At 36.1% G+C, this 13,869-nt stretch overlaps 1 protein-coding gene across 2 annotated transcripts in view; it reads right to left on the bottom strand.

Annotated features, from left to right (window-relative positions):
- Nucleotides 1-13,869, bottom strand: part of LOC126235662 (probable multidrug resistance-associated protein lethal(2)03659) — a 338,456-nt gene that overhangs the window by 141,100 nt on the left and 183,487 nt on the right. For both annotated transcript variants that reach the window (XM_049944383.1, XM_049944382.1), the window contains exons 6-9: nucleotides 11,542-11,698; nucleotides 2,671-2,809; nucleotides 2,470-2,580; nucleotides 202-423 (exon numbers count right to left, since the gene is read on the bottom strand). In XM_049944383.1, coding sequence (XP_049800340.1) covers nucleotides 202-423; nucleotides 2,470-2,580; nucleotides 2,671-2,809; nucleotides 11,542-11,698 — 629 coding nt within the window. The remainder of the gene's footprint in view (nucleotides 1-201; nucleotides 424-2,469; nucleotides 2,581-2,670; nucleotides 2,810-11,541; nucleotides 11,699-13,869) is intronic.

The raw sequence follows: 13,869 nt of genomic DNA, 5'->3' as shown, positions 1-13,869 counted from the left end.
ATTTGATCTATGCTAGGTTTGGTATTGTTGAAGTGTTATGATGTACGTAGCACAGTGGTGTGTTAACAATATCTGGAGAATAGCAACATAAAGCTATTCATATACCTGTATAATGGTTAGTGAGAGTATTTGAGAGAATATGGATTACTAAAATGAAATAAACTATGCTGCCTTTTGGGAACAATATTATGCAGTACATACCTTTCCCGCACCTACTGGACCTATAACAGCACACAAATTCCCAGGCAGGACTTCCATACTGATATTTGTTAACGTTTCTGTTATAGATGATGGGGACCATTTAGCAGAACACTTCTTCATTTGTACCCCTGTCTTCGTTTCTTTCAGTTTTTCTTTATCACTTTCTCTTAATGTGACTGGTGCTGGTAGTACTGGTACATGTTCCTCTTGCAACAAAAATTCCTGCAACATGAACATAGAATAGAATACAGTTATTGCCACTAGTTAAGATGAAAAACTTTCAAAATATTCCTGTAATAAAAACATTGCAAAAAAAGGAATTAGTTACATGAGTGTAGACATTACTTGGTTTAAAGATTGGAAAAATTGGGTACTGTTTCAAACTAATTACACTAGTCTTACACTAAGACAAACAACAATATTTCTTGAAATCTGAAAGGGCAGCTAAAAATTGCATTTTGAAAATAAGCTCACCTGGCAAAATATTCATCCCACCCCTAAAGTACCACAATGTTAACTTTGAAGTGCTACAGGCATACAGCTGGACAAAAGTTCCATGTGACCCACACCCCAACCTCTCCTCTGTTCACATAAGTCATGACAGCAAACTGCTGTGTATGTGTCAGTCGGTTGTACGCAATCAGAACTGTAAGATGGATCAACGATGAGGTATGACAGAATGACAGAAAACAGCTATCAATTTGGAGGTGTCCATGAGCATACAGTGAAGGAATTTGATTTGTTGCTGTATCTGTGTAAACTGTCCACTGTGTTTAGAACCAACGATGTAGCACCTGCAGCTATTTAACACAGTATAACAACAGCAGTCATAAAAAGATACTACTTGGCAGGGACCAGAGATGAGGGTCACATCTTATCAATGACAACTGGTTTTAAACCCGTCAGGAATTGCTTCTACCAGTGAATTAATGCCATATTTAACCACTTTCTGAGCAGAAATGGACACTTGGAGTCAGGTACCTTGTCATTTATTTCATCTTTAGTGTAGATATATGACAGAAAATCAAGGACAGTGCAAAAGAAACAGAAAAAATACTTGAATAATTTTTAAATATGGTTGAGGGGAAATTGTTAAAGCAAAGTGGACTAAAGATTAATTAATACAGAGGTACTTCAAAGAATAAGGGAAGAAAGAGAAATGTAGGAAATGCTAAGAATGAGAAAAACATACCAACTCTGAGGCATATATTGCAAAGAAACTCATAATGTACAAATGAGTAAGTAGAGTATTCAAATTAAGAAAAATGGTCCCTGACAGTTTCCATACACTTGGTGCAGATTCCTCATGTGTTCACAACAAAATTTTGTAAATGCCTCTATGGCACACCCTTTCATTGTTCTATAGATGGCTATCATTTTCACCTACAGCTGTTTGTACTTCACAGTTCAAGCTGTCAAAAGTGCTCCCAGGTGTCAGGGATTTCCTTAAGTTGACATGACTGTAGAAGTGTCTTAGTAATAAAGAATAAAAGTATGAAAACATCATGCATGATGTGGCATTTCTTCATATGTCTCAGTGTTTATGACATCATATCTTTTGAACTATGTGTTGTACAACGATGTATTTATGTAGGTACATTCAGCAGTTTATGTGAATACTGTCAGCAAAATATGCTGCAAATATAGTGTAAGTAGCAACAAAGTAATAATTTTAAATGTCCTGTGGGATGTGGCAGTTTTTCATGCATCTCACTGTTTATGGCATCATATCTCCTGATATATGTGTCATACATGATATAATTTTGTAAGTACATTCAGAGGCATATGTGGGCACTGTTTCCAAATGTGTTGCAAATAGAATTAGTAAAAAGAAATAATAAATTTAAATGGCATGCACCATGTGACAGTTTTTCATGCATCCCAGTCCTTATGACATCATAACTCCTGAACTATGGGAGGTAGGTTGTTCTTACCCAAACAGCAGTTGTTGCCTGACAGTAAGGGATGTGTGTACCAAGTTTGGTTGAAATTGGCCCAATGGTTTAGGAGGAGACTTGGAAAACACTTACACACGGATGTCCATGTAGGAGAGGTCATGTAACTGGTTACTGCAAGTTGCGTTTTTTTGTCACTATATTCACGTGCTAAGCTGCTGAACCCACACTTATCACTGACATCTTGAATATCAAAGTTCATTTTCTCTAATGCTACGTAGCATAGTAATATGGAGGTACTGTTTGATTTCTGTTTTTTCTATATACATCTGTCACTGTACTTGAATTTGACAATAATGAAGAATGTGATTACCTGAATTCTGAAGATTGAAACTTTGGCCTCTGCTGACATTTGCATTGCTAGTGGAAGACATAAGGCCAAACAAAGTTGCAGAAGGTTGAAAAATTGTGCTAAAGTGAAAACCTGAAAAAAAAAAAAATCAGAGTAAAGCAACTTCATTCTGAAAATGGGAGAGTAATATGTTCATTAAAATATATTGATAATTATACATACTATATCAGCTGTTATAACATTTCCCAGAAGAGCATAAGCAACAACAGTGATATATAAAGATGTTCTTTCAGTAAAAACCATAAATGCCATACTGTAACCTCTCAGATAATTGGCTCCTCTAAGTACTTTGACTTCATTCCTGAAAAGATAAAGCTAGAATGAAGGAAAATCTGTAGCTTATGTAGAAATAACTTTCTTAAAGAAACACCTTATTAAGATAAAAGAGGCTATCTACACACTCAACTTTTAAACATAGCTACAGAAGGAACACAAATATCCACTTTAATAATTCAATATCAGTAACAATGTAAAATTCATTCTAAACTTAAAAATGAAAAATAGTAGTTAACTGAATCTCCACCTGCAGATGAACTGCAGTTTGCAGTAATTTGATATTGGATCTGAAAATGACAATAACAAAGGTCGAAACCAGTTATCCAAATAAACATAAATCCAGACTGGTCTGCCTTTTTCTATTATGTTATACTTGGTAATAGTGTCCTTAAATGCCTTGTCTTCAACTAAAATTTCTGAATTTGTATATGTACAAATGGGTCCTCCCCTTTTTTTCCTTTAGACCTACTGTTTAACATATATAGGTTACATTCTTCATTTGCACCTGCGTCTGCGTATTCTTTGCAGTGTTATAATTATAACTGTAGTTGTTATTAATAGTGCATTCTTTTTGCACCTCTCAGATTTTTCCATGTAGTTTTGGAGAAGAGTGTTCACAATGAACACAGTTGAAATTTACTTCAGAACTCCAGAAATTTCTTTTCCCTTATGCTCCTTCTCAACAGACAATATTAGTGCTGCCTCTATTTCACTTCGCATTTTCTCTGTTTCATCATCAACAGCCTCTGATTTATGCACGTAGATTCGTTTGAGAATGGCTGATAGTGGCTTTCATTCCAGTTCTAATTGTACGATCAACTGTTCATTCACTATGTTGTTTGTAATAATTTTATTTGAGGTATATCTTCTTGTCTGTATAATCACAGATAAGTCCCTGAAGCCACACAATTGTCTGTGTCCTCGGTAGCTCAGTCAGATACAGCGTCTGCCATGTAAGCAGGAGGTCCCGGGTTCGAGTCCCGGTTGGGGCACACATTTTTCAACTGTCCCAGTTGATATTTATCAATGCCTGTAAGCAGCTAAAGGTCTGGATTTCATTATAATTTCATAGCAGGAGTATGTCTGACAGTGTCAACAAATTTAAAAGTGACTGAAACAAAAATGGCAAAGAAGAGTCAAAATGAGAGCAGGAAATGAAAATGATCACCTGTAACATATTGCTCACACAGTTATTTATCCTATCTAGCATCAGCACAGCACAAACATCTTCACAGCTATTATTACTGCTGTTTAGACTTTTTCTTGGACTGACAAGACATTTACATTTTTATCTGCAAGTCCATTGTTCAACGCATTCCACAATTATTTTTAGTTTTGCTATGCTAGATGAAATGTATTCACCTGGTATTCAAATAAAGAAAAAAAGTCTGTATAAATTTTTAACAACTGATCCTTGGATGTGACGTAATTGCTGCTTTAAGGAATCTGAAGAACCACTAGCTGTTTCCTTGTATTCTACCATTTGATACACCTCATCACTAATATTACTTGTCATCATACATTTTGCATAACTGTTTGCCTTACAATAAAAATCATACTTTTTCTTGCAGTTCTTGTGATTTTTATTCATAATTCTGTAACACTTACTTCCAGTGGATGGGTCTTCACTAATCTCTTGTCAGTGACATGCAAAACACCTTCATTGTTGCATAGCAAGTTTCATACTTTTCTTTTCCAGATTGGCCAGTCTACAGTTAGTGGTTTAAACACAGATCCTTTCTAGCCAGATCACCCGATGACACAGTTTGCCATCACAGAAATCAGGAAGATGCTCCAAGTTTTCCTCAATACTCATCAATGTCTGTGAATATGCTTTTATTAAATGTGATATGATACAACCACCACCTGCCAATGGCAAATTTGATACAGAAAAAAATCTTGTTCCAATGATTAGTTAGGCCACTGGAACAGCAGATACAGCAAGTAGTATACACAGAAAAATCGGGCAGCAGGATGCCTTTGGAGTTTTGGAGACACTTACGTGAAGTGATGGACCCAAAAAACATACCAAAAAGCACACTTTTGACACTTCAGATAAACAGGTTACCATGAAATATTCAATCAGCAATGACTTAACATGGAAATGACATGCGGGAAATCAAATTACAAATAGTGTACATAACTTTTCAAATTGCGCAACAACAGCAATGCTAACCTGCCACAGCAACCAGTTGCCAAAGGGAACCAAGCACTGAAGTTGGCAAATAATAGTGATTTCACATTTAAACACCTAGGTGCAACAACTAGCAGGAGTATGCCAGCTGTATACACCAGATGTGCTCCTAGCAGCCAGGACTACTAGCCACAAGAAAGAACAGACATCACTGGAGAGTTTCTGTGAAGTTTCGAAGGCAGGAGATGAGGTCCTTGTAGAATTAAAGCTGTGAGGATGGGTCGTGAGTCTTGCTTTGGTAACTCAGACAGCAGAGCATGTGCTCTTGAAAGGCAAAGGACCCAAGTTCAAGTCTCAGTCTGGCCCAAAGTTTTAATTTGCCAGGAGGTGTCATATCAGCGCACACTCCACTGCAGAATGAAAATTTTATTCTGGAATCATTGTGTTGGTTTCACACACACTACAGGAATCACACACACCAATGTTCCATGCCATAAAGTCAGTCATACACCAGGCGTGATGCACAATAGTTGCTACAGGTTATGGCACAACAAAAACGGATCACCAGTAAAGACAGGTTGGCCGAACAAGTTTAGCACAATCTAGCACAGCTGCAACTGTATTTCTGAACAAGATGTCACTGACACTGGCTCAGAGATGAACGCCTTCCCCAGAGTGGCACCTCTGCTGATGTACTGCACACAAATGCTGTGATGTTAGACATAGGCAAGATGAAACCTGAATCTCCAGATTCTAATTTAGAAGACCTTTCATAATCAAAAAATACATAACATGCTTTTTAAATCAATCTAAATGTCATGAAAAAGAAATAGTAGGTTTTTTCAACTTCAGGACCAAGTCAAAGTCTGGTGAACTCATGTAGAGTAGAGTAGAGTTTTATTGGTCCTGGTAAACATATAGTACACAAATAGTACATTCTGGTGTAGGACAAGTCAATGTATAACAAAATATTAAATTTGCATTAATATCATTATTTCCACATTAAATGATCACTGAGTTACGATACACAGAGCAAATATTGTACAAAAATAAAGAGTAGATATTTTAATGCAGAAAGTTCATGTACTGTACTGGCAGATTAATATTTGTATTACAGTAACATTTACATGGTAAACCATCAAAGTTCCAGTAACATTTATGTGATACAGCACTAAGGCAAAATCATTAGTGAACTTTCTGAAGGAACTCGTGGAGGTTATAGAAGCAGTGATAAGTCAAATATGCCTTAGCAGTTGACTTGAAATTTGCCAGGTCATTTATTGATTTAATTTCTGGGGGAAGTTTACTATAAATAACTTTTGCATAATACAGGGCTCCTTTTTTATGCAAGGTGGTGTTGGTGGGCTGTAGATGAAATTCTCCTTTTTGCCTGGTGTTATAGGAGTGGATATTTTCATTTTTCTGAAAGAGAGTGGGATTTTCCATTGAATATTTTTTCACAATTATCTCATACACATATGTACATGGAAGTGGGAGGATTTCTAGCCTTATAAAGAGTGGTCTACAGGTTTTGTTCCATTTTACACCTTCCATTATTCTTAAATTCTTTTTTGTAGCCAAAAGGGCTTTTAGCTAAGAGAAGAGTTACCCCAGAAAATAATTCCATATTTCAGTTGTGAGTATATATAGGCATAGTACACAGTTTTCAGAGAATCTTTGTTGCAGCATCCCTCTAATACTCTCATGAAGTAGCATGTAGTGCTTAACTTCTGACAAACTTTTTCAATCCCCATTTAAGATTATCTTGGAACCATACTCCTAAGAACTTAATGTTGTCTACATTCTGAAGGTCTTTGTCATATATCTGAATCTGAACAGTTTGCTCAACTTTTTTCACATTATAGAAATTTAGTGCAACTGTCTTACTAACATTTATTACCAATTTGCTGTGACTCAACCAGTTTTCAATATTGTTCAGTGTCTCTGTTGTAGACTTCTGAAGTATTTCCATTTCTTTCCCACTCCTATCACACTTGTATCGTCAGCAAGCTGGATGACATTCCCGCAGAATTTGTTTAGGCCATTCACATATAACAGAAATAGAAGAGGTCCCAGAACTGAACCTTGTGGCACTTCGTATTTAATGGTTTCATAGTCTGAATAGTGTTGAGTGAGTTTGATGAAATTTTGATGTTGCACTTCAACCACTTGGTTTAGACCGCTTAGGTATGACTTTATCCAGTTGTTAGATGTTCCTCTAATCCTCATGTTGTCAAGCTTAGGCAATAGTTTTGTATGATCTATGATATCAAAAGCCTTAGAGATATCTAGACATATTCCAATAACATTTTTGACATTATCTAGTCTCTGAAGTACTTCACTTAATAGTTCAAAAATTGCTGTATCAGTTGATCAGCCTTTCCTGAAACCATGTGCTGTGGATAGTATTTGGTGCTCTTCCAGAAAATCTACTACTCTTCTTTGAAAAATTTTTTCTATGATATTTGAGAATACAGATAGTAGAGAATGGGCCTGTAGTTAGCCACTTCATCCTTTTTACCTTTTTTGAATAGTGGTTTGAGCTTAGCTGTTTCTAGGCATGATGGGAAAATTCCAGTTTGAAAGGAACTATTATAAAGGTGAGCTAATGGTTCACTACTGAGATCTCCACATTTTTTAACAAGGCTGTCTGGGATTCCACCTACTGCAGTGGAATGATTCACTTGTAAAGTTCTGATAACTGACAGGACTTCTTTATGGGTTGTTGGAAAGAGAAACAGTGAAGTAGGATTAATGTTGGTATTTACAGATGATACTGGGGCAGTTTATATTGCAAGGTTTGATTTCAGCGATTAATTGCTCACTTATATTGCTAAAATAAGTGTTGAACATATTTGCTATTTCTTTAGGATCATTAATTTCTTTGCCATTACAATTCAATTTAATATTGGAATTTTGAGGAGAAACATTGTCAGTTTGCTGTTTCACTATACTCCACACAGCTTTCATTTTGTTATTGGCATTATTTATATAGCAGTCATTTGCCATTACTTTAGCTTCTTTTATCACTTTTTTAAGTATCATTTTATAATTCTTGAAATATGCAAGGAATTCATTGGATCCTATGAAACACTTGGAGTTCTCATATAATCTTCGTTTTTCAGTGCATCACTTTTTTATACCTGTTGTCAATGAGTAATTTTTTCTGTTAAGCCTACTACACTTGATTTTCTGATTTTTAGCTGGAAAATGAAATGAAATGCTGTGTGACGAGGGCCTCCCGTAGGGTAGACCGTTCGCCTGGTGCAAGTCTTTCGATTTGACGCCACTTCAGCGACTTGCGTGTTGATGGGAATGAAATGATGATGATTAGGACAACACAACGCCCAGTCCCTGAGCGGAGAAAATCTCCGACCCAGCCGAGAATCAAACCCGGGCCCTTTGGATTGACAGTCTGTCGCACTGACCACTCAGATAGCGGGGGCGGACTTTTAGCTGGAAATGACATGTTAAAATAATGTGTCAATGTATCCATAAATGTGTTGAATTTCTCATCTGTGTTCTCTTATCTGTACATTTCAGTCCATGTTTCCTTCTTAAGTAAATTCCTAAAGTATTCAATGTTTTGATGGCTGAAAGTTCTTTCTATTTTTATTGTTTGTTTGTTTAATTAAGTTTGGCATTGAAGATATTTCACGAAGCTGTGCATAGTGGTTACTGAAGCCTGTGTTGAAGTTTCTACCTACATATGAGGCTATCCTTGTTTATCAGTATCATATCAATAGTGGTGCTGGGTACACTTGTAACTCTGGTAGGGGAATTTATAATTTGGAGCAGGCTGTACATGCAAATGATGATCATTTTTATTTAGGTTAGTTCTACAGCAGAGACTTCAAAATCGCCTTCTTTTCCTAATTTTTTGTGAGATTTTAGGCAGCAATAGCTGATACTGTCTTTCACAAATATACACGTTCCTCCACGTGTAGGTATTTTTCTGCAGAAACAAGATGTCATAACATAACCCTATATACTTGTGATTGCTAACATCTCATCAGTTAGCCAATGTTCACTAAAACACATTACAGATACTTCTTTTAATTGATCTGACAGTAATACCTCTAGCTCATTATTTTGTTTCACAATGACTGCACATTTTGATGGACTATTATAAACTTGGGGTTTCTGCTTGGTATATCTGATTCATCACTTACTTTTATTTGTCTCTGCCTTCCTTTTGTTTTAATCTGAAGAACACTTCTGGGATGGACTATGGAAGTGCTGTCTTCATCTATGGCCAGTAAAAATCCTCACTTCTTGATGGTCGTAGTTTTGCTCTAGCAGGTTGTGTCTCCTCGCTGTTGTTGTAAGGATGTACAGGAAGCTGATAGATTGTTCTATTCCTTAGAAGTCTTTCTTTAATTATTTCACTAACACGATCACAAATAAACCTTTCCCCTTCATAGTTCAAATGCTTTCCATGCTTTGTGTGCAGATTTTGATGCAGCTTGCTTATATCCAGTGTATCACACTTAGCATATTGAGAACACAGTTTCCTTATTTTAATGTTTGTTTTCCGAATTTCTTTGTTTACACATGAACTATACATTAGATTGTGCCTATGAGGCAGTGTGACAACTACTGTGTTTCTGTTGTAAAAAATTCTGCAGAGTTTTCATTCAAACCTCTGCTGCATTTTTTGCCACATCATTTGAATCCATTATACAGACGATAAAGTCATTTTCCTGCATAAATTTCATCTGAGAGTTGGTGTCTACAACATTTTTACATCCCGCTCCTGGTTTCACTACACTAGTCACTTATATGTTGCAATTTTTCTCATGGAGCATGCTGGATAGATATCTGTCATGACTGTCTGTTAGTAATGTCCAGGCTGTAGGGAGGATGTGGCAACACTTCCCATCTGTAACCACATGGTGTTTGGGCTATAACATTGCCAATATGACTGGCCCAGCCTTATGCAACTGAGATTGGGTTTTGTGCATTTTTTTGCAGATTGTGCATGAAGTTAGGATAATAGCTGTGACACCTGTTCCACATGGGATGCTGTCTTTCATGATGACTCCTTAGTGATCATAAGCAAAAATCATCATCTGCTTTGGATTTGATTGAGTGCACTGATTTTTTTTATATATTTTTTATTTTTTTATGTAGATAATCTGAAGTTCTCCGCCCACTGGACTGTGATTTCAACTCCAGTTCAAAGTCTCTAATCCATATTTCATCAATAGCAACTGTTTAACACAAAAATTCTTGACCTTCATGGTTGAATCATTGTTTGAGCAAAGTTGCAATGTCCAGGCATTTCTGCTTCTCTTAGCAGTCAGACAGTGTGGGACCCATCTTGTAGAAATTATACTCTTCTTCAGACCATTTGTCATAATATGGAATACTGATGTTGGGGGAATTCCTGTGCCTTCACAGAGTTCCTCACAAGTCACACTGTGATCCTCTTCATGAGCATCTGCCACAAGCTTCACACTTCGTGCATCTGTTGATATTTTTGGCCTTCCAGGTCTTGAATTATCATCTAAGGTCTTACAACCACCAAGAATACAATTAACCCAAAGTGAAACTGTGCTGTGGTCCACTGTAAACTCACCACAAACTTCACTTAATGCACTGTGGATTTCTTTTTTACTGCATAAAGTTTCAATCTGGATATATGACCTCTGGTCTTCAACAGTCACAGTATCCAAGACCCCTGCAGGGTCCATTTCTACCTCTCGCCAATTTTACATTAGGGTACTTAGCGAAAAAACAAAAACATGTGCTTCTTCCTCAAGCTCTCAACTACATCTGATGTAATTGTCCCCACCAGTCTTTCAAAAGGTGCATTGGCTAGCTCCATACAGGTTGTGAGCTACTAAGGCTGCTATTGATGAATTAGTACAGGCAGGAATAATATGCCCTCTGGACAGCCCTTGGGCATCCCCCATACATTTAGTGCCAGAAAGAAAGATTGGTCATACCACTTATGTGCAAATTATCAGCCTCTTAATTCCTGAACAGCCAGTAAAATAACAACTAGCCAGAAGAGCATGTCAAAGAAATTGTCCAGTCCTGCTCTGCTTTCTAGCGTGCCACAGCATGTGTAGTGATGCTCACGCAGGAAGTGAAGAGGAACAGGAGGTTCCAACACCATTGCCAGGCCTTCCTACCGCTGCTGGGGAGGTGAATGTCGGGGTTGTCTCATGCACTCCAAGTGACAACTTATCATATACAAATTCAGTGTGTAGTTAACATTGAGTTTAGTGATATCTCTGGGGTGATACCTGAAAGTTCAATTCATTCTTATCTGCATGATAGTGTGAATGCATAGCACATATGCTCCACAATTCTGTTAATAAATACTATTAATGATTTGCCTGCAACCAACACAACTGTCATTTCTGCTACCCAACTACCCAGAGTCCACAACCTGTTAAATTTAATAGCTTGCAGATTAACATGTAATTTATAGATTAACTGTTTTGCAGTGTACAACTTTTGAACATAATACATGAAAATTCTTGTAACATGTAGATGCTTTTCTAAGCAGTAAGTGCTACTAGGCTTGCTCAGTACTTAATGAAATACAAGGATATTTACAACTGTGACAATTACAAACAGTTCTTAAGATGCGTAATTGCATAAAGACATACCTTCGAGCAATTTCAACCATTTTTTCAAATGGCTTTTCCCATGCATACATTTTAATTACTTGGACTCCTGTGATGATTTCATTCATTAGCCGAACTCTGTCATCAGTTCTTACAGCAATTTTTGAACGATACATTGTAGTCATCCTTGTTATGTAAGCTAAAATAAAATTTAAAAAATATAATAATAATAAATAAATAAATAAATAAATAAAAATAAAAATAATGGCTAAGAAAGTTTCACTGTAATGAGTACATAACACATCTGTATCTGTTATTTTTTTACTTTCATGGAAGTATTAACAATGGTAAAAAAATATGAATAGGTTGTAGTTTGCAATATCAGTGCAAGATTGCCCTATACACAAGGGCATGCTGGAAAGTAATGCTTCTGAATTTTTTATCTGATAAGTTTTAAAACATTTCAAGTAAAACAGATGTTATTAGAATTCTACACTTTTACTCTTCATGTGTACATTTTGCATCTCTCTGTCACTAGAGGGCACCAAATTGCAGTGTGTAACTTATCTATTTCTCTGTGTGAGAAACAGCATGCTGTAATCAAGTTCCAAATTAAATGAGATCAACCACACATAGAGCACCTTCTCTTTTAGCATGACAATGCCAGACCACATAAAAGCACTGCAACATCAGCAACAATCTGATGCCTTGGGCTCACTGTTATCAGTCATCCTTCATACAGTCCCGGCTCGATCCCATCTGATTTTTATCCATTTAAAAAACTTAAAGAACATCTTTGAGGACACCACTTTGATAGTGTAAAGCTGTAGAATGTCAATAACATTTTTTTCATTTAAAAAAACTTTTACAGTTTTCTCATACAAAATTCGGTGGCATTATTTTTTAGTATGCACTCGTATTTTAGCTGATGTTTCTAAACTCTAGTTTCCCTGATCTATAGTGCCTGCTTCTGGTTTTGTTCAAGTAATGGCAATTTGTTTGACATAGGTGTAGAGGTCTACTGTTGGCGTCTAATGATGGAACACTGATATTTTGAGACTGATCAAATTTAAATTAATGACACAATACAGTGCAGCCATATGAGAAGGAACTTGTTAATACATGAAACAGTTTGATGCTGCAACCCAGATTACACTTCTGATGGAGATAGATAATACCTTTATTATATTTTGAAAAGACTTCACCAGTGAGTAAAATTCCTCACTTTTCACACAACTCCAAACCTATAACTGCAGTCTTTTCAAACAACAAAATGTAAGAAGTTGGCAACATTCATGTTTTAAGACTGCAGGGAGATCTTGAATTGAATCAAAAGTGCCACACACAAAAAAATCTATGGAGCATGTTAGTTCAACTACTTTTGGCAGTATGCTTAATTATAGCTGTATGTTATTTGAAAATGAAATGAATTAGTTTATTACGTGTATTTACATTTATTAATGAGCTACAGAATCAGTTTTTGGAAAACTGTTCTTACAGAGATATATTTTTTTAGAAAACAGAAGCATATTAAGACTATTAGTTCTAGAATACCTTGCATAGTCCTCTTTGAAAAACAATATTTTGGCACTTGTGTCACAATAAACTGTGTATATTCACTGATGTCCTTCATCATTGCCAAGCCTCACATTTCTCACAAACAACAGTGCAGTGTATGTGTCTAACACTAGCATCAAAAACAATCACTGTACAGAAAAGAGCCATACACAATGGCATATATGTGCATGACAACCTGCTGTAGCACATAAAATGTCTTGTGGGTAATATAACTGCATTTTAAAAGTGAATTACAGAATTTCCCATTGGGCAATTCCTTATTTACTTATGAGTTTTCTCACACAGACGCTTTAAATTAACATAAGCTATAACATAAGTAAAATTCCCTCTATTTTAATATGAAGTTTCATAAAGTAATTGGATAGGTAAAGAATCTACTCATCAAGTGGTGGCAGGAGAACACACATAATTTTTACCTATCCAATTACTTTATGAAACTTCATATTAAAATAGAGGGAATATTACTTATGTTATAGCTTATGTTAATTTAAAGCGTCTGTGAGAGAAAACTCATAAGTAAATAAGGAATTGCCCAATGGGAAATTCTGTAATTCACTTTTAAAATGCAATTATATTACCCACAAGACATTTTATGTGCTACAGCAGGTTGTCATGCACATATATGCCATTGTGTATGGCTCTTTTCTGTACAGTGATTGTTTTTGGTGCTAGTGTTAGACACATACACTGCACTGTTGTTTGTGAGAAATGTGAGGCTTGGCAATGATGAAGGACATCAGTGAATATACACAGTTTATTGTGACACAAGTGCCAAAATATTGTTTTTCAAAG

The sequence above is a fragment of the Schistocerca nitens genome, chromosome 2, assembly GCF_023898315.1.
Source record: "Schistocerca nitens isolate TAMUIC-IGC-003100 chromosome 2, iqSchNite1.1, whole genome shotgun sequence".
NCBI lineage: Eukaryota > Metazoa > Arthropoda > Insecta > Orthoptera > Acrididae > Schistocerca > Schistocerca nitens.
Note: the sequence above shows the minus strand (reverse complement) of the source record. Positions and strands in the feature narration are given on the sequence as shown.